At 47.9% G+C, this 23,845-nt stretch overlaps 1 protein-coding gene across 6 annotated transcripts in view; it reads right to left on the minus strand.

Moving 5' to 3' along the window:
• Positions 1 to 23,845, minus strand: part of LOC143285968 (adenosine deaminase 2-like) — a 53,077-nt gene that overhangs the window by 11,145 nt on the left and 18,087 nt on the right. For 5 of the 6 annotated variants that reach the window (XM_076593422.1, XM_076593421.1, XM_076593420.1 and 2 more), the window contains exons 6-9: positions 16,327 to 16,534; positions 13,335 to 13,459; positions 12,030 to 12,220; positions 3,834 to 3,988 (exon numbers count right to left, since the gene is read on the minus strand). In XM_076593422.1, coding sequence (XP_076449537.1) covers positions 3,834 to 3,988; positions 12,030 to 12,220; positions 13,335 to 13,459; positions 16,327 to 16,534 — 679 coding nt within the window. Of the gene's footprint in view, positions 1 to 3,833; positions 3,989 to 12,029; positions 12,221 to 13,334; positions 13,460 to 16,326; positions 16,863 to 23,845 lie in introns of all 6 variants that reach the window. The other variant, XM_076593424.1, reaches the window with a different exon arrangement.

Here is a 23,845-nt window from a genome sequence, read left to right on the forward strand (position 1 = left end):
TTGGCCAATGATCTGTTAGAATTTCTCCTCTCCCCTCTGTTCCCCCTCCTCCACCACCTTACCCTCCATTCTTCTAAATTTTCTTCTTCTTCTTCGTGTTTTTCTTCTATTAGGCCAATTACTTTGGTGATAACAAATTTAATCTCATGTTAATATTGATATTAGCATTATTTTACTATATTATGTACTGTTTGTTTATTTGTTTTATTTCATCATTACATTACTTACTGTTTATGCATGTTATTTCATACAAGTCATAATATGGTTCATCTGCCGTCATGATAAAATTGAAGTGCAACGTTGTGAGCACAGTATAAGCTTTAAGCTTGTTGATGCTCTTTTGTCATTCAATGCATTGTAATCATGTGTATTGTTGAATAATTAAAGTTTATTTAAACCAACAGAAGTGAAGTGACCTGGCTGGACATAGGACAGACAACAGATGTGAAGTGACCTGGTTGGACAGAGGACAGACAACAGATGTGAAGTGACCTGGTTGGACAGAGGACAGACAACAGATGTGAAGTGACCTGGTTGGACAGAGGACATACAACAGATGTGAAGTGACCTGGCTGGACAGAGGACAGACAACAGATGTGAAGTGACCTGGCTGGACAGAGGACAGACAGCAGATGTGAAGTGACCTGGCTGGACAGAGGACAGACAACAGATGTGAAGTGACCTGGCTGGACAGAGGACAGACAACAGATGTGAAGTGACCTGGCTGGACAGAGGACAGACAACAGAAGTGAAGTGACCTGGCTGGACAGAGGACAGACAACAGATGTGAAGTGGCCTGGCTGGACAGAGGACAGACAACAGATGTGAAGTGACCTGGCTGGACAGAGGACAGACAACAGATGTGAAGTGACCTGGCTGGACAGAGGACAGACAACAGATGTGAAGTGACCTGGTTGGACAGAGGACAGACAACAGATGTGAAGTGACCTGGCTTGACAGAGGACAGACAACAGATGTGAAGTGACCTGGTTGGACAGAGGACAGACAGGAGAAGTGAAGTGAAGTGACCTGGCTGGACAGAGGACAGACAACAGATGTGAAGTGACCTGGTTGGACAGAGGACAGACAACAGATGTGAAGTGACCTGGTTGGACAGAGGACAGACAACAGATGTGAAGTGACGTGGCTGGACAGAGGACAGACAACAGATGTGAAGTGACCTGGCTGGACAGAGGACAGACAACAGATGTGAAGTGAAGTGACCTGGTTGGACAGAGGACAGACAACAGATGTGAAGTGAAGTGACCTGGTTGGACAGAGGACAGACAACAGATGTGAAGTAACCTGGTTGGACAGAGGACAGACAGCAGAAGTGAAGTGACGTGGTTGGACAGAGGACAGACAACAGATGTGAAGTGAAGTGACCTGGTTGGACAGAGGACAGACAACAGATGTGAAGTGACCTGGCTGGACAGAGGACAGACAACAGATGTGAAGTAACCTGGCTGGACAGAGGACAGACAACAGATGTGAAGTAACCTGGTTGGACAGAGGACAGACAACAGATGTGAAGTGAAGTGACCTGGCTGGACAGAGGACAGACAACAGAAGTGAAGTGAAGTGACCTGGTTGGACAGAGGACAGACAACAGATGTGAAGTAACCTGGTTGGACAGAGGACAGACAACAGATGTGAAGTGAAGTGACCTGGCTGGACAGAGGACAGACAACAGAAGTGAAGTGAAGTGACCTGGTTGGACAGAGAACAGACAAGAGAAGTGAAGTGAAGTGACCTGGTTGGACAGAGGACAGACAACAGATGTGAAGTGACCTGGTTGGACAGAGAACAGACAACAGATGTGAAGTGAAGTGACCTGGTTGGACAGAGGACAGACAACAGAAGTGAAGTGACCTGGTTGGACAGAGGACAGACAACAGAAGTGAAGTGAAGTGACCTGGTTGGACAGAGGACAGACAACAGAAGTGAAGTGAAGTGACCTGGTTGGACAGAGGACAGACAACAGACGTGAAGTGAAGTGACCTGGTTGGACAGAGAACAGACAACAGATGTGAAGTGAAGTGACCTGGTTGGACAGAGGACAGACAACAGAAGTGAAGTGAAGTGACCTGGTTGGACAGAGGACAGACAACAGAAGTGAAGTGACCTGGTTGGACAGAGGACAGACAGCAGAAGTGAAGTGAAGTGACCTGGTTGGACAGAGGACAGACAACAGAAGTGAAGTGACCTGGTTGGACAGAGGACAGACAGCAGATGTGAAGTGACCTGGTTGGCCAGAGGACAGACAACAGAAGTGAAGTGAAGTGACCTGGTTGGACAGAGGACAGACAGCAGAAGTGAAGTGAAGTGACCTGGTTGGACAGAGGACAGACAACAGAAGTGAAGTGAAGTGACCTGGTTGGACAGAGGACAGACAACAGAAGTGAAGTGAACTGACCTGGTTGGACAGAGGACAGACAACAGAAGTGAAGTGAAGTGACCTGGTTGGACAGAGGACAGACAACAGAAGTGAAGTGACCTGGTTGGACAGAGGACAGACAGCAGATGTGAAGTGAAGTGACCTGGTTGGACAGAGGACAGACAGCAGATGTGAAGTGAAGTGACCTGGTTGGACAGAGGACAGACAGCAGAAGTGAAGTGACCTGGTTGGACAGAGGACAGACAGCAGATGTGAAGTAACCTGGTTGGACAGAGGACAGACAGCAGATGTGAAGTGAAGTGACCTGGTTGGACAGAGGACAGACAACAGAAGTGAAGTGAAGTGACCTGGTTGGACAGAGGACAGACAGCAGAAGTGAAGTGAAGTGACCTGGTTGGACAGAGGACAGACAACAGAAGTGAAGTGAACTGACCTGGTTGGACAGAGGACAGACAACAGAAGTGAAGTGAAGTGACCTGGTTGGACAGAGGACAGACAACAGAAGTGAAGTGAACTGACCTGGTTGGACAGAGGACAGACAACAGAAGTGAAGTGAAGTGACCTGGTTGGACAGAGGACAGACAGCAGATGTGAAGTGAAGTGACCTGGTTGGACAGAGGACAGACAGCAGATGTGAAGTGAAGTGACCTGGTTGGACAGAGGACAGACAACAGAAGTGAAGTGAAGTGACCTGGTTGGACAGAGGACAGACAACAGAAGTGAAGTGAAGTGACCTGGTTGGACAGAGGACAGACAGCAGAAGTGAAGTGACCTGGTTGGACAGAGGACAGACAGCAGATGTGAAGTGAAGTGACCTGGTTGGACAGAGGACAGACAACAGAAGTGAAGTGAAGTGACCTGGTTGGACAGAGGACAGACAACAGAAGTGAAGTGAAGTGACCTGGTTGGACAGAGGACAGACAACAGAAGTGAAGTGAAGTGACCTGGTTGGACAGAGGACAGACAACAGAAGTGAAGTGACCTGGTTGGACAGAGGACAGACAGCAGAAGTGAAGTGAAGTGACCTGGTTGGACAGAGGACAGACAACAGAAGTGAAGTGAAGTGACCTGGTTGGACAGAGGACAGACAACAGAAGTGAAGTGAAGTGACCTGGTTGGACAGAGGACAGACAACAGAAGTGAAGTGAAGTGACCTGGTTGGACAGAGGACAGACAACAGAAGTGAAGTGACCTGGTTGGACAGAGGACAGACAACAGAAGTGAAGTGACCTGGTTGGACAGAGGACAGACAACAGAAGTGAAGTGAAGTGACCTGGTTGGACAGAGGACAGACAGCAGAAGTGAAGTGAAGTGACCTGGTTGGACAGAGGACAGACAACAGATGTGAAGTGACCTGGTTGGACAGAGGACAGACAACAGAAGTGAAGTGACCTGGCTGGACAGAGGACAGACAGCAGAAGTGAAGTGAACTGACCTGGTTGGAGAGAGGGCTGACCTCTATGGCAATGCCTCTGTCCTTGACCTGTTGACACACCCAGGGGTGGCGCAGCACGGCGTATGCGTGGCCGATCCGGGAAGTGTTCAGCAAAATGGCATCCACCAAGTTCTGGTCTGTCAGCTCTGTCCATGCTGCTCACCATCATCATCATCATCACCATCATCATTGTCATCATCATGATCATGATTATCATCATCATTATGATCATCATTATCATTATCATCATCATCATCATCATCATTGTCATCATCATGATCATGATTATCATCATCATTATGATCATCATTATCATTATCATGATCATCATTATCATCATTGTCATCATCGTCATCATCATCATCCTAATAATAATAATGATAACTTAGTAGTAGTAATTCTTGTTGTAGTAGAAAAGGGTGTTTTTATAGTGTGTAACTACAGAGCACTAAATGCTTTAACTCAGTACTGCCAGTTAGCTGAATTTCCCCAAAGACAACCCAGAGTAAGAAATAAAATCGCCAAAAAACAAATGTTAGAATTTATTAACTGAAAACTTCCACACTGATCTGCTACATAGCTACAGATGGAAACAAAAATCAATATAAAACCTCCTTCTTGTGCTATCATGCAGTGAGATGAAGTATATTTTTCTTTTTTTTTAAATCTGCACACATTGATGACTTGTTAATTACTTCTTCTGTGTTTGTGGGCTGCAACTCCCACGTTCACTCATATGTACACAAGTGGATTTTACGTGTATGACAATTTTTACCCTGCCATGTTGGCAGCCATACTCTGCTTTCAGGGGTGTGCATGCTGGGTATGTTCTTGTTTCCATAACCCACCAAAAACTGACATGGATTACAGGATCTTTTACATGCATATTTGATCTTCTTGTGTATACACACAATGGGGGTTCAGGTACTAGCAGGTCTGCACATATGTTGACCTGGGAGATCAGAAAAATCTCCATCCTTTACCCACCAGGCACTGTCACCAAGATTTGCACCTGGGACCCTCAGATTGAAAGTCCAACGCTTTAACCACTCAGCTATTGCGCCCATCTGACTTGTAAACGAATCCAGGAAAGCACAAAGAATTTCAAACAGATTAAATTCAGAACATTACATAACCACAATATGGCCCCTTCATCGAATTCTGTTGTCTGCCTTGTGACTGAGACGAAACTGGGTCAGACGCCATTGTTGACACACATTGTTCACGTGAACCAGTCACCTCGAAAATAACTATCCTGCTCACGAGCACAGCAACACACACTGCATTTATTGTTTGTAGTCGAAAATGGAAAGGTCAGTTAAGTTATTTTAAGTTCATAACCTCATTATAGAAATTTGGTTCCACTCCAAAAATTCAAAACTACTAAGGCCCCGATCAGGGCCCTTCATCTGAAATGGTTGTCAAAACAGTTGGGCCCTGATTGGGGCCCTTTGTCTGAAACAGTTGTGAACAGTGGTGCCCCAATCAGGGCCCTTTGTCTGAAACAGTTGTGAACAGTGGTGCACTGATCAGGGCCCTTTGTCTGAAACAGTTGTGAACAGTGGTGCCCCAATCAGGGTCCTTTGTCTGAAACAGTTGTGAACAGTAGGGCACTGATCAGGGCCCTTTGAAACAGTTGTGAACAGTGGTGCCCCAATCAGGGTCCTTTGTCTGAAACAGTTGTGAACAGTAGGGCACTGATCAGGGCCCTTTGTCTGAAACAGTTGTGAACAGTGGGGCACTGATTAGGGCCTTTCATCTGGAGTGAGTAAACAGTGACACTGTCAAGCAAATCAAAATACACATGCATAAAACTGACATAAAAACAAAACAATGCTCGGTAATCAAAAGCACAAGGGCACACACACACAGTGCTCTCCATGAAATACTCCTACATGCACATGTGTGGTTCGTCCGTCAGGATCGACGAGGACCATCTAGTCATCCTGGGGGTGGGTGAGTTGGGCTCTGTGGGTGTGCATATGACTGGTCAGGCCAATCCGCGCCTGGAAGGTTCTGGCGCAGTGTGGACAGGGGATGGTGGCAGCTGTCGGGGACTTGCTGGCACTGCTTTTCCTGGCCTGTCTGCGTTGCTCTGCTGCAGTGATTCTGTTGGCCTCACAGGATTTGGCGCACTTGTGGACAGCTGAACGCCACTTTGTCTGTCCATTGCATTCAGCTCCCATGTGTCGTGGCTGATGTTGAAGGCCTTCAGAGAAGCTTTCAGAGTGGCTTTGAAGCGCTTCTTTTGGCCTCCATGGGAGCGCTTGCCATGTTGGAGTTCGCCGTACAGCAGTTTCTTGGGGAGCCAATGGTCTGGCATGCGAACTACATGGCCTGCCCAGTGCAGCTGGGCCTGCATCAAGATGGTGTAGATGCTGGGCAAGTTTGCACGAGTGAGCACCTCTGTGTCAGGGATCTTCTCTTGCCACTTTATGCCGAGAAGTTTTCTGAGGCTGGTGGTGTGGAAGTGGTTCAGCTTTTTGGCGTGGCGTTTGTAGACCGTCCATGATTCACATCCATAGAGCAGTGTAGTGAGAACTATGGCCTTGTATAGTTTGAGCTTCGTCTCCAGGGTGATGCCTCTCCTGTTCCAAACGTTCTTCTGGAGTCTGCTGAAGGCAGCGCTGGCTTTGGTGAGTCCGGCATTCACCTCGTCGTCGATGACAACTGTGCGAGAGTATACTGCCCAGGTATGTAAACTTGTCCACCGCGTTCAGTCGTTGCCCGTTGATGGAAATGTTTGGTTCAACGTAAGGCTTTCCTGGAGCTGGCTGGTGCATCACCTCAGTCTTCTTTGTGCTGATTGTGAGGCCAAAGTTGTCACAGGCAGCAGAGAACTTGTCGACACTGTGTTGCATGTCAGCTTCGGAGGCAGCGTTGAGAGCGCAGTCATCAGCAAACAGGAAGTCATTGACGGTGTCTGTCCTCACCTTGGTTTTTGCTTGAAGCCTCCTGAGGTTAAAGAGTGAGCCATCTGTGCGGTACCTGATGCCAATGCCTACGTCAGCGTCTCTGAAGGCATCTGTCAGCATGGCTGAAAACATGAGACTGAACAGGGTGGGGGCAAGAACACACCCTTGCTTGACTCCGTTGGAGACAGGGAATAGTTCTGAAGTCTCTCCATTGTCTTGGACTCGGGTCAGCATCCCATCGTGAAGTTGCCGTATGATGGTGATGAACTTTCTGGGACATCCGTACTTCGCCATGATTCTCCAAAGGCCATCTCTGCTGACAGTATTGAAGGCCTTGGTCAGATCGACATAGGTGAAGTAAAGGTCGGCGTTCTGTTCCTGACACTTCTCCTGGAGCTGCCTGGCAGCAAACACCATGTTGACAGTCCTGCGTTCTTTCTGGAAGCCACACTGGCTCTCTGGTAGGAGACCTTGCTCAAGGTGTCCTATGAGACGGTTGAGTAGCACTCTGGCCAGAGCCTTGCCTGCGACGGACAGCAGGGATATTCCACGATGGTTGTCACAGGCCTGATGATTTCCTTTGCGCTTGTACAGGTGTATGATGGAAGCGTCTTTGAAGTCCTGTGGAACTACCTCATGCTGCCAGATGAGCTGGAACAGCTGATGAAGCTTCTCAGTCAGCGCAATACCACCTTCTTTGTAGACCTCAGCTGGAATGAAGTCTGAGCAAGGGGCTTTGCCACTGGATAGCAGACGGATAGCTTTCTGGGTCTCCTCCAAAGTTGGAATGGCATCCAACGACTCACTGACTGGCACCTGGGGGAGTCGGTCGATGGCTTCATCATTGATGGTGGAAGGGCGGTTCAGTACGCTGTCAAAGTGTTCAGCCCATCTCTCAAGGATCCCGTCCTTGTCAGTGATTAGGATAGAACCATCAGCACTGAGGAGTGGAGCAGATCCGGAAGTTGTGGGACCGTAGACTTCTTTCAGGCCGTTATAGAAGTACTTCATGTCGTTCCTGTCTGCAAAGCCCTGGATCTCATCAGCTTTGTTGCTCAACCAGGAATCCTGCATCTGCCGCAGCTTCAGCTGGATGGTGATGCGTGCGCTCTTCAGTATGTCTTGGGATCTTCAATGTGGGCTCTGTAGGCTTGGCGTTTGTCTTCTAGCAGCTGCTTGATCTCAGTGCAGTTCTCATCAAACCAGTCTTTGTGCTTCCTGACAGAAGGCCCCAAGCACTCCATGGCAGTATTGTACACCGTCTCATGCAGTGCGCCCCATGCTGCCTCCACATTCTGGTTGTCCAGCACGGTGGACTCAAGGCGTTCCTCCAGGGTGTCAGCAAAGCTCTGCTTGATGTTGCCTAGCTCCAGCTTGTTGACATTCAGGCGTTTGGGTGCTTTCATGCCCTGAGGCCGTCTCTTGCGCTGGATGCGGAGGTTGAGTTTGGAGACGATAAGGCGGTGGTCTGTCCAGCACTCGGCGCCGCACATGGCCCTCGTGACTTGTACGTCCTGCCTCTTCCTGACAATGACAAAGTCGATGAGATGCCAATGCCCAGAGCGAGGATGCATCCATGACGTCCTGTTATGGGTAGGGAGGCAGAAGATGGTGTTTGTGATAAGAAGGTCGTGCTCGGCACATGTCATGCACATACATGAAGACAGTTCGAACACCTGCTAGCCTTCACACATGCATGCGCACACACACATTTGCCTGTAGCTAACCTTGTTATAGATGGTCAAACAGTGGAGAGGGTCAATGAATATAGATATTTAGACAATAAGCTCACCCATATGTTAGATAATAAGATGACTTTTGAAATGTTGATTCCATTCATAAGAAATGCCAATCTAGATTTTTTTGTTTCCAGAAACTTAGAAATATTGGTATAAATTCAAATATTCTTCAAAGTTACTATCAATGTTGTATCGAGTCCATGCTCAGTTTCATTTTTGTGCTGGTATGGAAGTTTGGGAGTGAGGAGTAAGAGTGTTTTGAACAATGTCATGAGTGTATACAGTAAAATTGTGGGAGTGAAACAAGCTAGTATGAAAGAGCTGTATGATAAGTAAGCATGTTTTGAACAATGTCATGAGTGTATACAGTAAAATTGTGGGAGTGAAACAAACTATATGAAAGAGCTGTATGAGAAGCGAGCGTGTTTTTAACAATGTCATGAGTGTATACAGTAAAATTGTGGGAGTGAAACAAACTAGTATGAAAGAGCTGTATGAGAAGCGAGCGTGTTTTTAACAATGTCATGAGTGTATACAGTAAAATTGTGGGAGTGAAACAAACTAGTATGAAAGAGCTGTATGAGAAGCGAGCGTGTTTTTAACAATGTCATGAGTGTATACAGTAAAATTGTGGGAGTGAAACAAACTATATGAAAGAGCTGTATGAGAAGCGAGCGTGTTTTTAACAATGTCATGAGTGCATACAGTAAAATTGTGGGAGTGAAACAAACTAGTATGAAAGAGCTGTATGAGAAGTGAATGGTTCAGAAAAGCAGGCAGGTAGCAACTGACGACACCCATAGTTTAGCTTTAGCAGGTAGCAACTGACGGCACCCATAGTTTAGCTTTAGCAGGTAGCAACTGACGACACCCATAGTTTAGCTTTAGCAGGTAGCAACTGAGGCACCCATAGTTTAGCTTTAGCAGGTAGCAACTGACGACACCCATAGTTTAGCTTTAGCAGGTAGCAACTGACGACACCCATAGTTTAGCTTTAGCAGGTAGCAACTGACGGCACCCATAGTTTAGCTTTAGCAGGTAGCAACTGACGACACCCATAGTTTAGCTTTAGCAGGTAGCAACTGATGACATCCATAGTTTAGCAGGTAGCAACTGACGACATCCATAGTTTAGCAGGTAGCAACTGACGACATCCATAGTTTAGCAGGCAGCAACTGATGACACCCATAGTTTAGCAGATAGCAACTGATGACATCCATAGTTTAGCAGATAGCAACTGATGACATCCATAGTTTAGCAGATAGCAACTGACGACACCCATAGTTTAGCAGATAGCAACTGATGACATCCATAGTTTAGCAGATAGCAACTGATGACACCCATAGTTTAGCAGGTAGCAACTGACGACATCCATAGTTTAGCAGGCAGCAACTGATAACACCCATAGTTTAGCAGGTAGTTTAGCAGGTAGCAACTGACGACACCCATAGTTTAGCAGGTAGCAACTGACGACACCCATAGTTTAGCAGGCAGCAACTGACGACACCCATAGTTTAGCCAAGTAATATGAGCTACTGCCATCAGGACGACACTACAGAACTTTTAAGTTGAAATCCTGAGCTGTGAAAACTTTTATTCCACATTCAATCCACCTTTTAAATTCTTGAGAACTATGTGTGTGTGTGTTTTGTGTGTGTGTGTGTGTGTGTGTGTGTGTGTGTGTGTGTGTGTGTGTGTGTGTGTGTATGTGTGTGTGTGTGTGTGTGTGTGTGTGTATGTATGTATGTGTGTGTGTGCGTGTGCGTGCGCGCACACACACTCTCATATGAGACATGTGAAGGTCCATGCATGATAGGTTCTACCTTGTTCTAGTGTGTGTGTGTGCGTGTGTGTGTGTGTGTGTGTGTGTGTGTGTGTGTGTGTGTGTGTTTACTGAGCTTATAAAACGTGACAATCGGTTATTATGAATATGCAATATGTAGGATGAATAATGTGCAATATGCAGGATGAATCTACAATGGAATATGCCTAATGTTAACATTCATATTCTAAATATATTTCTGTTAATAATTATGATATAATAATTAATTGCAGTGTTTTTAAAGTGAATATGTGAAATGCTTTTATTTGAGAACATATGTTTATTACTCCTGTTTAATCAAGTAATCCGTGTATGGGGGGTGGGTGGGGGGTTGATTGGTGCGGGTGGGTGCTGATTATCTGGTTGTTGTTTTCTGCACCTGATGCAGTTTATCTTTATTCTTATCTATCTATTATAATAAATGTGCAATATAGTAGGCTATGCTCATAATTATATTCAAAATAATGTTTCTTAATTCTTTCTGTTTTTTACATTAAGAATACTAGTTATTACCTGCAATGTGTCGATGAATGTATGAAACAGTGTATGTGATATTTTTACATTCGTGTCTTCGTTATATTCATAAAAGCTGTTGTTGGCTTTTACAGTTATGGTCCCCATGTTGTTTACTTGTCTATGTTGTGATAATGCACCTGACCAAATTTCTGCAGTTGGAGATAATAAAGTTATTGCTATCTTATCTTATCACTTACATACATATACACTCAAATATGAACATGTACATTCACACACACTGACATTTAAACACTTGCATTAATGTTTCAATTTCACTTTCACTTTCTCAAAGAGGCATCACTGTGTTTGGACAAATCCATATATGCTACACCACATCTGCTAGGCTGATGCCTGACAGCAGCATTACCCAACATGCTGTCAGGCTTTGAGTGCATGCTGTTGTATTTGTGTATCTGTCAGAGTGGGTTTCCTTTTACATCATTTTGCCAGAGGACAACACTTTTGTTGCCGTGGGTTCTTTTTCAGTGTGCCAAGTGCATGCTGCACACAGGACCTCGGTTTATAGCCTCATCCAAAAGATTAGACCTCATTTGATTTTCCAGTCAAACTTGGGAGAAAGGGCGAGAGCAGGATTTGAACCCCCACCCCCACTGACTCTATATTGGCAGCTGAGCATCTGAACCATACTGCCACCTTCCTTCTGAGGTCTGTGGTCTCATATCTGCATTAATGTGTACAGATGAACAAAATTTTAATGTGTACAGATGAACAAAATTTTATGTGTACAGATATATTAACAAAAGTACTGTCAATCATGCACAATTCAAGCAACAACAGAATGAAAAACCAATGGGGAATGGGCGTGGCACTGTGCCAGTCACTGATAGGATGGATGTACAACCAATGGGGAATGGGCGTGGCACTGTGCCAGTCACTGATAGGATGGATGTACAACCAATGGGGAATGGGCGTGGCACTGTGCCAGTCACTGATAGGATGGATGTACAACCAATGGGGAATGGGCGTGGCACTGTGCCAGTCACTGATAGGATGGATGTACAACCAATGGGGAATGGGCGTGGCACTGTGACAACCAATGGGGAATGGGCGTGGCACTGTGCCAGTCACTGATAGGATGGATGTACAACCAATGGGGAATGGGCGTGGCACTGAGATAACCAATGGGGAATGGGCGTGGCACTGTGCCAGTCACTGGGTGGCAGGGAACAAGAGCTCAGCTTGCCTGTTTCTCCAGCATGGAAGAAGAAGGGCAGTGGGGGGTCTGGCTGTTGAAGCACGTTCAACAGATGGAGGAGAGAGGGCGCTGTGTCCTCGTGCTGTATCAGGTCAAAGCCCAGAACCACGTCGGGGAATTTGTCGCGTAAGCGGGCCGTGCGCCGAATCGCGTCCTCTTGCTGCTCCACAGTCTTCTGTCTGCACACATCACACATAGCATGCCTATCATGGTAACTTCTATCTGCACACATCACACAAAGCATGCCTATCATGGTAACTTCTATCTGCACACATCACACAAAGCATGCCTATCATGGTAACTTCTGTCTGCACACATCACACATAGCATGCCTATCATGGTAACTTCTATCTGCACACATCACACATAGCATGCTTATCATGGTATCTACTGCTGGTCCTGTCTGCACACATCACACATAGCATGCCTATCATGGTAACTCCTGTCTGCACACATCACACAAAGCATGCCTATCATGGTAACTTCTGTCTACACACATCACACATAGCATGCCTATCATGGTAACTTCTGTCTGCACACATCACACATAGCATGCCTATCATGGTAACTTCTGTCTGCACACATCACACATAGCATGCCTATCATGGTAACTTCTGTCTGCACACATCACACAAAGCATGCCTATCATGGTAACTTCTGTCTACACACATCACACATAGCATGCCTATCATGGTAACTTCTGTCTGCACACATCACACATAGCATGCCTATCATGGTAACTTCTGTCTGCACACATCACACATAGCATGCCTATCATGGTATCTACTGCTGGTCCTTCTGTCCGCACACTTCACACATTGCGAGGCAAGCGCCAAATGGTATCTTGCTACTGCTCCAGGGTCTTAAAATAAACAGCCTCCACTGTTATAGTATTATCATTACTATAGTCTTCTGCCTGCACACATCACACACCATTGTTTGCTTCTTGTGAGTGTAGAAACTGTTTTTTATTTGTGAGTGTAGAAATTGTTGTTGTTTATGAGTGCAGACATTGTTGTTGTTTACATTGTTGTTTGTGAGCATAGAAATTGTTGTTTATTTGTAGACATTGTTGTTTGTGAGCGTAGGAACTGTTTGTTTTTATGAGTGTAGAAATTGTTAATTGTGAGTGTAGATATTGTTGTTGTTGTCCTTAAGTGCAGATATAACTTGTTGTTTATGAGTGTAGAAATTGTTATTTGTGAGTGTAGAAATTGTTGTTTTTAGGTGTAGAAATTGCTAGTTGTTTATGAGTGTGTGTGTGTGTGTGTGTGTAGAAAGCTGGGGACTGACTTGATGCTGGCGATGATGATCTTGACGCCGATGAAGTCCGGATACTGCTGGCGGAAGGAGTGCACCACCTCCTGCAGAATCTCTACTGTGGCCTTGTCACTGTAGGTGCCGTCCAGGTCATACAGCTGAAACATACATCGTCACTGTAGTCCCCACCAGGTCATACAGCTGAAACAGACATCGTCACTGTAGTCCCCACCAGGTCATACAGCTGAAACAGACATCGTCACTGTAGTCCCCACCAGGTCATACAGCTGAAACAGACATCGTCACTGTAGTCCCCACCAGGTCATACAGCTGAAACAGACATCGTCACTGTAGTCCCACCAGGTCATACAGCTGAAACAGACATCGTCACTTTAGTCCCCACCAGGTCACAGTGAAGTCAGCCTACCTCCACAGTGCAGTGAAGTCAGCCTACCCACACAGTGAAGTCAGCCTACCCACACAGTGTAGTGAAGTCAGCCTACCCACACAGTGCAGTGAAGTCAGCCTACCTCCACAGTGCAGTGAAGTCAGCCTACCCACACAGTGAAGTCAGCCTACCCACACAGTGAAGTGAAGTCAGCCTACCCACACAGTGAAGTCAGCCTACCCACACAGTGCAGTGAAGTCAGCCTACCCACACAGTGAAGTCAGCCTACCTCCACAGTGCAGTGAAGTCAGCCTACCCACACAGTGAAGTCATCCTACCCACACAGTGAAGTGAAGTCAGCCTACCCACACAGTGTAGTGAAGTCAGCCTACCTCCACAGTGCAGTGAAGTCAGCCTACCCACACAGTGAAGTCAGCCTACCCACACAGTGAAGTCAGCCTACCCACACAGTGTAGTGAAGTCAGCCTACCTCCACAGTGTAGTGAAGTCAGCCTACCCACACAGTGAAGTCAGCCTACCCACACAGTGCAGTGAAGTCAGCCTACCCACACAGTGAAGTCAGCCTACCCACACAGTGCAGTGAAGTCAGCCTACCCACACAGTGAAGTGAAGTCAGCCTACCCACACAGTGAAGTCAGCCTACCTCCACAGTGCAGTGAAGTCAGCCTACCCACACAGTGCAGTGAAGTCAGCCTACCCACACAGTGAAGTCAGCCTACCTCCACAGTGCAGTGAAGTCAGCCTACCCACACAGTGAAGTCAGCCTACCTCCACAGTGCAGTGAAGTCAGCCTACCCACACAGTGAAGTCAGCCTACCTCCACAGTGCAGTGAAGTCAGCCTACCCACACAGTGAAGTCAGCCTACCCACACAGTGAAGTCAGCCTACATCCACAGTGCAGTGAAGTCAGCCTACCCACACAGTGAAGTCAGCCTACCCACACAGTGCAGTGAAGTCAGCCTACCCACACAGTGAAGTCAGCCTACCTCCACAGTGCAGTGAAGTCAGCCTACCCACACAGTGAAGTCAGCCTACCCACACAGTGAAGTGAAGTCAGCCTACCCACACAGTGAAGTCAGCCTACCTCCACAGTGCAGTGAAGTCAGCCTACCCACACAGTGAAGTCAGCCTACATCCACAGTGCAGTGAAGTCAGCCTACCCACACAGTGCAGTGAAGTCAGCCTACCCACACAGTGAAGTGAAGTCAGCCTACCCACACAGTGAAGTGAAGTCAGCCTACCCACACAGTGAAGTCAGCCTACCTCCACAGTGCAGTGAAGTCAGCCTACCCACACAGTGAAGTCAGCCTACCCACACAGTGAAGTCAGCCTACCCACACAGTGCAGTGAAGTCAGCCTACCTCCACAGTGAAGTCAGCCTACCCACACAGTGAAGTCAGCCTACCCACACAGTGAAGTCAGCCTACCCACACAGTGCAGTGAAGTCAGCCTACCCACACAGTGCAGTGAAGTCAGCCTACCCACACAGTGAAGTCATCCTACCCACACAGTGCAGTGAAGTCAGCCTACCTCCACAGTGCAGTGAAGTCAGCCTACCCACACAGTGAAGTCAGCCTACCTCCACAGTGCAGTGAAGTCAGCCTACCCACACAGTGAAGTCAGCCTACCCACACAGTGAAGTGAAGTCAGCCTACCCCCACAGTGCAGTGAAGTCAGCCTACCCACACAGTGCAGTGAAGTCAGCCTACCTCCACAGTGCAGTGAAGTCAGCCTACCCACACAGTGCAGTGAAGTCAGCCTACCTCCACAGTGCAGTGAAGTCAGCCTACCCACACAGTGAAGTCAGCCTACCTCCACAGTGAAGTGAAGTCAGCCTACCTCCACAGTGCAGTGAAGTCAGCCTACCCACACAGTGAAGTCAGCCTACCTCCACAGTGCAGTGAAGTCAGCCTACCTCCACAGTGCAGTGAAGTCAGCCTACCTCCACAGTGCAGTGAAGTCAGCCTACCCACACAGTGAAGTCAGCCTACCCACACAGTGCAGTGAAGTCAGCCTACCCACACAGTGCAGTGAAGTCAGCCTACCCACACAGTGCAGTGAAGTCAGCCTACCCACACAGTGAAGTCAGCCTACCTCCACAGTGCAGTGAAGTCAGCCTACCCACACAGTGAAGTCAGCCTACCTCCACAGTGCAGTGAAGTCAGCCTACCCACACAGTGAAGTCAGCCTACCCACACAGTGAAGTGAAGTCAGCCTACCCACACAGTGAAGTGAAGTCAGCCTACCCACACAGTGAAGTGAAGTCAGCCTACCCACACAGTGAAGTGAAGTCAGCCTACCCACACAGTGAAGTCAGCCTACCCACACAGTGAAGTCAGCCTACCCACACAGTGCAGTGAAGTCAGCCTACCCACACAGTGAAGTGAAGTCAGCCTACCCACACAGTGCAGTGAAGTCAGCCTACCCACACAGTGCAGTGAAGTCAGCCTACCCACACAGTGAAGTGAAGTCAGCCTACCTCCACAGTGAAATGAAGTCAGCCTACCTCCACAGTGAAGTCAGCCTACCTCCACAGTAAAGTCAGCCTACCCACACAGTGAAGTCAGCCTACCTCCACAGTGAAGTCAGCCTACCCACACAGTGAAGTCAGCCTACCTCCACAGTGAAGCGCAGCTCAAGGTAGAGCACTCCGTCGTCCAGGGCCTCCTTCATGGTCTGCCACAGGTAACTGGTGAAGACTGGTCGGTAGTTGACAGCAGGCAGCACCCCCATGAAGTAGGGTTCAAACCTCTGCCAGACAGCGCGGATGGAGGGGTAGGCGGTGGCTGGGTCCTGCACCAGCAGGGACAGGTTCTGTGCCAGACTGCACAGCACACTCACCTGGTCATTCACCTGTGGGGTGGTGATTCTGGTGATGGCGGTGGTGGTGATAGTGGTGGTGGTGGTGATGGTGGTGGTGGTGCTGGTGACACTGATGGTAGTGATTCTGGTGATGGCGGTGGTGGTGATGGTGGTGGTGATGGTGGTGCTGGTGCTGGTGTTGCTGATGGTGGTGATTCTGGTGACGGCGGTGGTGGTGATGGTGGTGGTGATGGTGGTGATGGCGGTGGTGGTGATGGTGGTGGTGGTGGTGGTGGTAATGGTATGGTGGTGGTTGTAGTGGTGGTGGACTTCACTGTGTGGATTATGTCCTGAATCAGCAGGGAAAGACCACTGAAAATGATGACACACTGCGAAGAGGATGACAGACCCCTGAACAGGATGACAGACCACTGAACACAGACCCCTGAACAGGATGACAGACCACTGAACACAGACCACTGAACAGGATGACAGACCACTGAACAGGATGACAGACCACTGAACAGGATGACTGACCACTGAACACAGACCACTGAACAGAACACAGATCACTGAACAGAACACAGACCACTGAACAGGATGACAGACCCCTGAACAGGATGACAGACCACTGAACACAGACCACTGAACAGGATGACAGACCACTGAACACAGACCACTGAACAGGATGACAGACCACTGAACAGGATGACAGACCACTGAACACAGACCACTGAACAGGATGATTGACCACTGAACAGGAACACAGACCACTGAACACAGACCACTGAACAGGATGACAGACCCCTGAACAGGATGACAGACCACTGAACAGGAACACAGACCACTGAACAGGAACACAGACCACTGAACAGGAACACAGACCACTGAACAGAACACAGATCACTGAACAGAACACAGATCACTGAACAGGATGACAGACCACTGAACACAGACCACTGAACACAGACCACTGAACAGGATGACTGACCCCTGAACAGGATGACAGACCACTGAACACAGACCACTGAACAGGATGACTGACAACTGAACAGGATGACAGACCACTGAACACAGACCACTGAACAGGATGACTGACAACTGAACAGGATGACTGACAACTGAACAGGATGACAGACCACTGAACAGGATGACAGACCACTGAACAGGATGACAGACCACTGAACAGGATGACTGACCACTGAACAGGATGACTGACCACTGAACAGGATGACAGACCACTGAACACAGACCACTGAACAGGATGATTGACCACTGAACAGGATGACAGACCACTGAACAGGATGACAGACCACTGAACACAGACCCCTGAACAGGATGACAGACCACTGAACACAGACCACTGAACAGGATGACTGACAACTGAACAGGATGACAGACCACTGAACACAGACCACTGAACAGGATGACAGACCACTGAACAGGATGACAGACCACTGAACAGGATGACTGACCACTGAACAGGAACACAGACCACTGAACAGGAACACAGACCACTGAACACAGACCACTGAACAGAACACAGATCACTGAACAGAACACAGATCACTGAACAGGATGACAGATCACTGAACAAGAACACAGAGCACTGAACACAGATCACTGAACAGAACACAGACCACTGAACAGGAACACAGACCACTGAACAGAACACAGAGCACTGAACAGAACACAGAGCACAGAACACAGATCACTGAACAGAACACAGAGCACTGAACAGAACACAGAGCACTGAACACAGATCACTGAACAGAACACAGACCACTGAACAGGAACACAGACCACTGAACAGAACACAGAGCACTGAACAGAACACAGAGCACAGAACACAGATCACTGAACAGAACACAGAGCACTGAACAGAACACAGAGCACTGAACAGGAACACAGACCACTGAACAGGAACACAGACCACTGAACAGGAACACAGAGCACTGAACACAGACCACTGAACAGGAACACAGACCACTGAACAGGAACACAGACCACTGAACACAGACCACTGAACAGGAACACAGAGCACTGAACAGGAACACAGAGCACTGAACAGGAACACAGACCACTGAACACAGACCACTGAACAGGAACACAGAGCACCGAACAGGAACACAGAGCACTGAACAGGAACACAGAGCACTGAACAGGAACACAGAGCACTGAACAGGATGACAGATCACTGAACAGGATGACTGACCACTGAACAGGAACACAGACCACTGAACAGGAACACAGACCACTGAACACAGACCACTGAACACAGACCACTGAACAGGAACACAGAGCACTGAACAGGAACACAGAGCACAGACCACTGAACAGGAGCACAGATCACTGAACAGGATGACAGATCACTGAACAGGAACACAGACCACTGAACACAGACCACTGAACAGGAACACAGACCACTGAACAGGAACACAGAGCACAGACCACTGAACAGGAGCACAGATCACTGAACAGGATGACAGATCACTGAACAGGAACACAGACCACTGAACACAGACCACTGAACAGGAACACAGACCACTGAACAGGAACACAGACCACTGAACACAGACCACTGAACAGGAACACAGAGCACTGAACACAGACCACTGAACAGGAACACAGATCACTGAACAGGAACACAGACCACTGAACAGGAACACAGAGCACTGAACACAGACCACTGAACAGAACACAGACCACTGAACAGAAAACAGATCACTGAACAGGATGACAGATCACTGAACAGGAACACAGACCACTGAACACAGATCACTGAACAGGAACACAGACCACTGAACAGGATGACAGATCACTGAACAGGAACACAGACCACTGAACAGAACACAGACCACTGAACAGAACACAGACCACTGAACAGGATGACAGACCACTGAACAGGAACACAGACCACTGAACAGGAACACAGACCACTGAACAGGAACACAGACCACTTATCAGAACAACAGACCACTGAACAGAATGACAGCCTGTTTCACAGAACGACACACTGCTTAACAGAATGACAGACCAGTGATCAGACACACCACTAATCAGGCAGACAGAACAGCAGACCACTGATCAGACAGACAGATCACTGAACAGGAACACAGACCACTGAACAGGAACACAGAGCACTGAACACAGACCACTGAACAGGAACACAGACCACTGAACAGGAACACAGAGCACTGAACACAGACCACTGAACAGGAACACAGACCACTGAACAGGAACACAGACCACTGAACACAGACCACTGAACAGGAACACAGACCACTGAACAGAACACAGATCACTGAACAGGAACACAGACCACTGAACAGGAACACAGATCACTGAACAGAACACAGATCACTGAACAGGAACACAGACCACTGAACAGGAACACAGACCACTGAACACAGACCACTGAACAGGAACACAGACCACTGAACAGAACACAGATCACTGAACAGGAACACAGACCACTGAACAGAACACAGATCACTGAACAGGAACACAGACCACTGAACAGGAACACTGAACACAGACCACTGAACAGGAACACAGACCACTGAACAGGAACACAGAGCACTGAACACAGACCACTGAACAGGAACACAGACCACTGAACAGGAACACAGACCACTGAACAGGAACACAGACCACTGAACAGGAACACAGACCACTGAACAGAACACAGATCACTGAACAGGAACACAGACCACTGAACAGGGACACAGATCACTGAACAGAACACAGATCACTGAACAGGAACACAGACCACTGAACAGGAACACAGACCACTGAACACAGACCACTGAACAGGAACACAGACCACTGAACAGAACACAGATCACTGAACAGGAACACAGACCACTGAACAGGAACACAGATCACTGAACAGAACACAGATCACTGAACAGGAACACAGACCACTGAACAGAACACAGATCACTGAACAGGAACACAGACCACTGAACAGGAACACAGAGCACTGAACACAGACCACTGAACAGGAACACAGACCACTGAACAGGAACACAGAGCACTGAACACAGACCACTGAACAGGAACACAGAGCACTGAACAGGATGACAGATCACTGAACAGGAACACAGACCACTGAACAGGAACACAGACCACTGAACACAGACCACTGAACAGGAACACAGACCACTGAACAGGAACACAGACCACTGAACACAGACCACTGAACAGGAACACAGACCACTGAACAGAACACAGATCACTGAACAGGAACACAGACCACTGAACAGGAACACAGAGCACTGAACACAGACCACTGAACAGGAGCACAGATCACTGAACAGGAACACAGACCACTGAACAGGAACACAGACCACTGAACACAGACCACTGAACAGGAACACAGAGCACTGAACAGGATGACAGATCACTGAACAGGAACACAGACCACTGAACACAGACCACTGAACAGGAACACAGACCACTGAACAGGAACACAGAGCACAGACCACTGAACAGGAGCACAGATCACTGAACAGGATGACAGATCACTGAACAGGAACACAGACCACTGAACACAGACCACTGAACAGGAACACAGACCACTGAACAGGAACACAGACCACTGAACACAGACCACTGAACAGGAACACAGAGCACTGAACACAGACCACTGAACAGGAACACAGAGCACTGAACAGGAGCACAGAGCACTGAACAGGAACACAGACCACTGAACAGGAACACAGACCACTGAACACAGACCACTGAACAGGAACACAGAGCACTGAACACAGACCACTGAACAGGAACACAGACCACTGAACAGGAACACAGAGCACTGAACAGGAACACAGATCACTGAACAGGAACACAGAGCACTGAACACAGACCACTGAACAGAACACAGATCACTGAACAGGATGACAGATCACTGAACAGGAACACAGACCACTGAACACAGATCACTGAACAGGAACACAGACCACTGAACAGGATGACAGATCACTGAACAGGAACACAAACCACTGAACAGAACACAGAACACTGAACAAGAACACAGACCACTGAACAGAACACAGACCACTGAACAAGAACACAGACCACTGAACAGAACACAGACCACTGAACAGGATGACAGACCACTGAACAGGAACACAGACCACTGAACAGGAACACAGACCACTTATCAGAACAACAGACCACTGAACAGAATGACAGCCTGTTTCACAGAACGACACACTGCTTAACAGAATGACAGACCAGTGATCAGACACACCACTAATCAGGCAGACAGAACAGCAGACCACTGATCAGACAGACAGACCACTGATCAGACAGACCACTAATCAGACAGACAGAACAGCAGACCACTGATCAGACAGACCACTGATCAGACAGACAGACCACTGATCAGATAGACAGACAGACCACTGATCAGATAGACAGACAGACCACCGATCAGACAGACCACTGATCAGATAGACAGACAGACCACTGATCAGATGGACCTGTGATCAGATAGAGAGACAGACCACTGATCAGACAGACCTGTGATCAGATAGACAGACAGACCACTGATCAGACAGACAGACAGACCACCCATCAGACAGACAGACCACTGATCAGACAGACACACCACTGATCAGACAGACTGACAGACCACTGATCAGACTGACAGACCACTGATCAGACTGACAGACCACTGATCGGAAACAGACCACTGATCAGACTGACAGACCACTGATCAGATAGACAGACAGACCACTGATCAGACAGACCACTGATCAGACTGACAGACCACTGATCAGACAGACAGACCACTGATCAGACAGACAGACCACTGATCAGACAGACCACTGATCAGACTGACAGACCACTGATCAGATAGACAGACCACTGATCAGACAGACCACTGATCAGACTGACAGACCACTGATCAGATAGACAGACCACTGATCAGATAGACAGACCACTGATCAGACAGACCACTGATCAGACTGACAGACCACTGATCAGACAGACAGACCACTGATCAGACAGACAGACCACTGATCAGACTGACAGACCACTGATCAGACAGACCACTGATCAGACTGACAGACCACTGATCAGATAGACATCCCACTGATCAGACAGACCACTGATCAGACAGACAGACCACTGATCAGATAGACAGACAGACCACTGATCAGACAGACCACTGACCAGACTGACAGACCACTGATCAGATAGACAGACAGACCACTAATCAGACAGACAGACCACTGATCAGATAGACAGACAGACCACTGATCAGAAAGACAGACCACTGATCAGATAGACAGACAGACCACTAATCAGACAGACCACTGATCAGATAGACAGACAGACCACTGATACTGATCAGATAGACAGATAGACCACTGATCAGATAGACAGACCACTGATCAGACGGACCACTGATCAGACAGACCACTGATCAGACAGACAGACCACTGATCAGACTGACAGACCACTGATCAGACAGACCACTGATCAGACAGACAGACCACTGATCAGACAGACCACTGATCAGACAGACAGACCACTGATCAGACAGACAGACCACTGATCAGATAGACAGACAGACCACTGATCAGACTGACAGACCACTGATCAGACAGACCACTGATCAGACAGACCACTGATCAGATAGACAGACAGACCACCGATCAGACAGACCACTGATCAGATAGACAGACAGACCACTGATCAGACAGACAGACCACTGATCAGATAGACAGACAGACCACCGATCAGACAGACCACTGATCAGATAGACAGACAGACCACTGATCAGACAGACAGACCACTGATCAGATAGACAGACAGACCACCGATCAGACACAGACCACTGATCAGATAGACAGACAGACCACTGATCAGACAGACAGACCACTGATCAGACTGACAGACCACTGATCAGACAGACCACTGATCAGACTGACAGACCACTGATCAGATAGACAGACAGACCACTGATCAGATAGACAGACAGACCACTGATACTGATCAGATAGACAGATAGACCACTGATCAGATAGACAGACCACACAGACCACTGATCAGACAGACAGACCACTGATCAGACAGACCACTGATCAGACAGACAGACCACTGATCAGACAGACCACTGATCAGACAGACACACCACTGATCAGACAGACACACCACTGATCAGACAGACCACTGATCAGACAGACCACTGATTAGACAGACCACTGATCAGACAGACAGACCACTGATCAGACAGACACACCACTGATCAGACAGACAGACCACTGATCAGACAGACCACTGATCAGACAGACAGACCACTGATCAGACAGACAGA

This window comes from Babylonia areolata, chromosome 9 (assembly GCF_041734735.1).
Source record: "Babylonia areolata isolate BAREFJ2019XMU chromosome 9, ASM4173473v1, whole genome shotgun sequence".
NCBI classification, from domain to species: domain Eukaryota; kingdom Metazoa; phylum Mollusca; class Gastropoda; order Neogastropoda; family Buccinidae; genus Babylonia; species Babylonia areolata.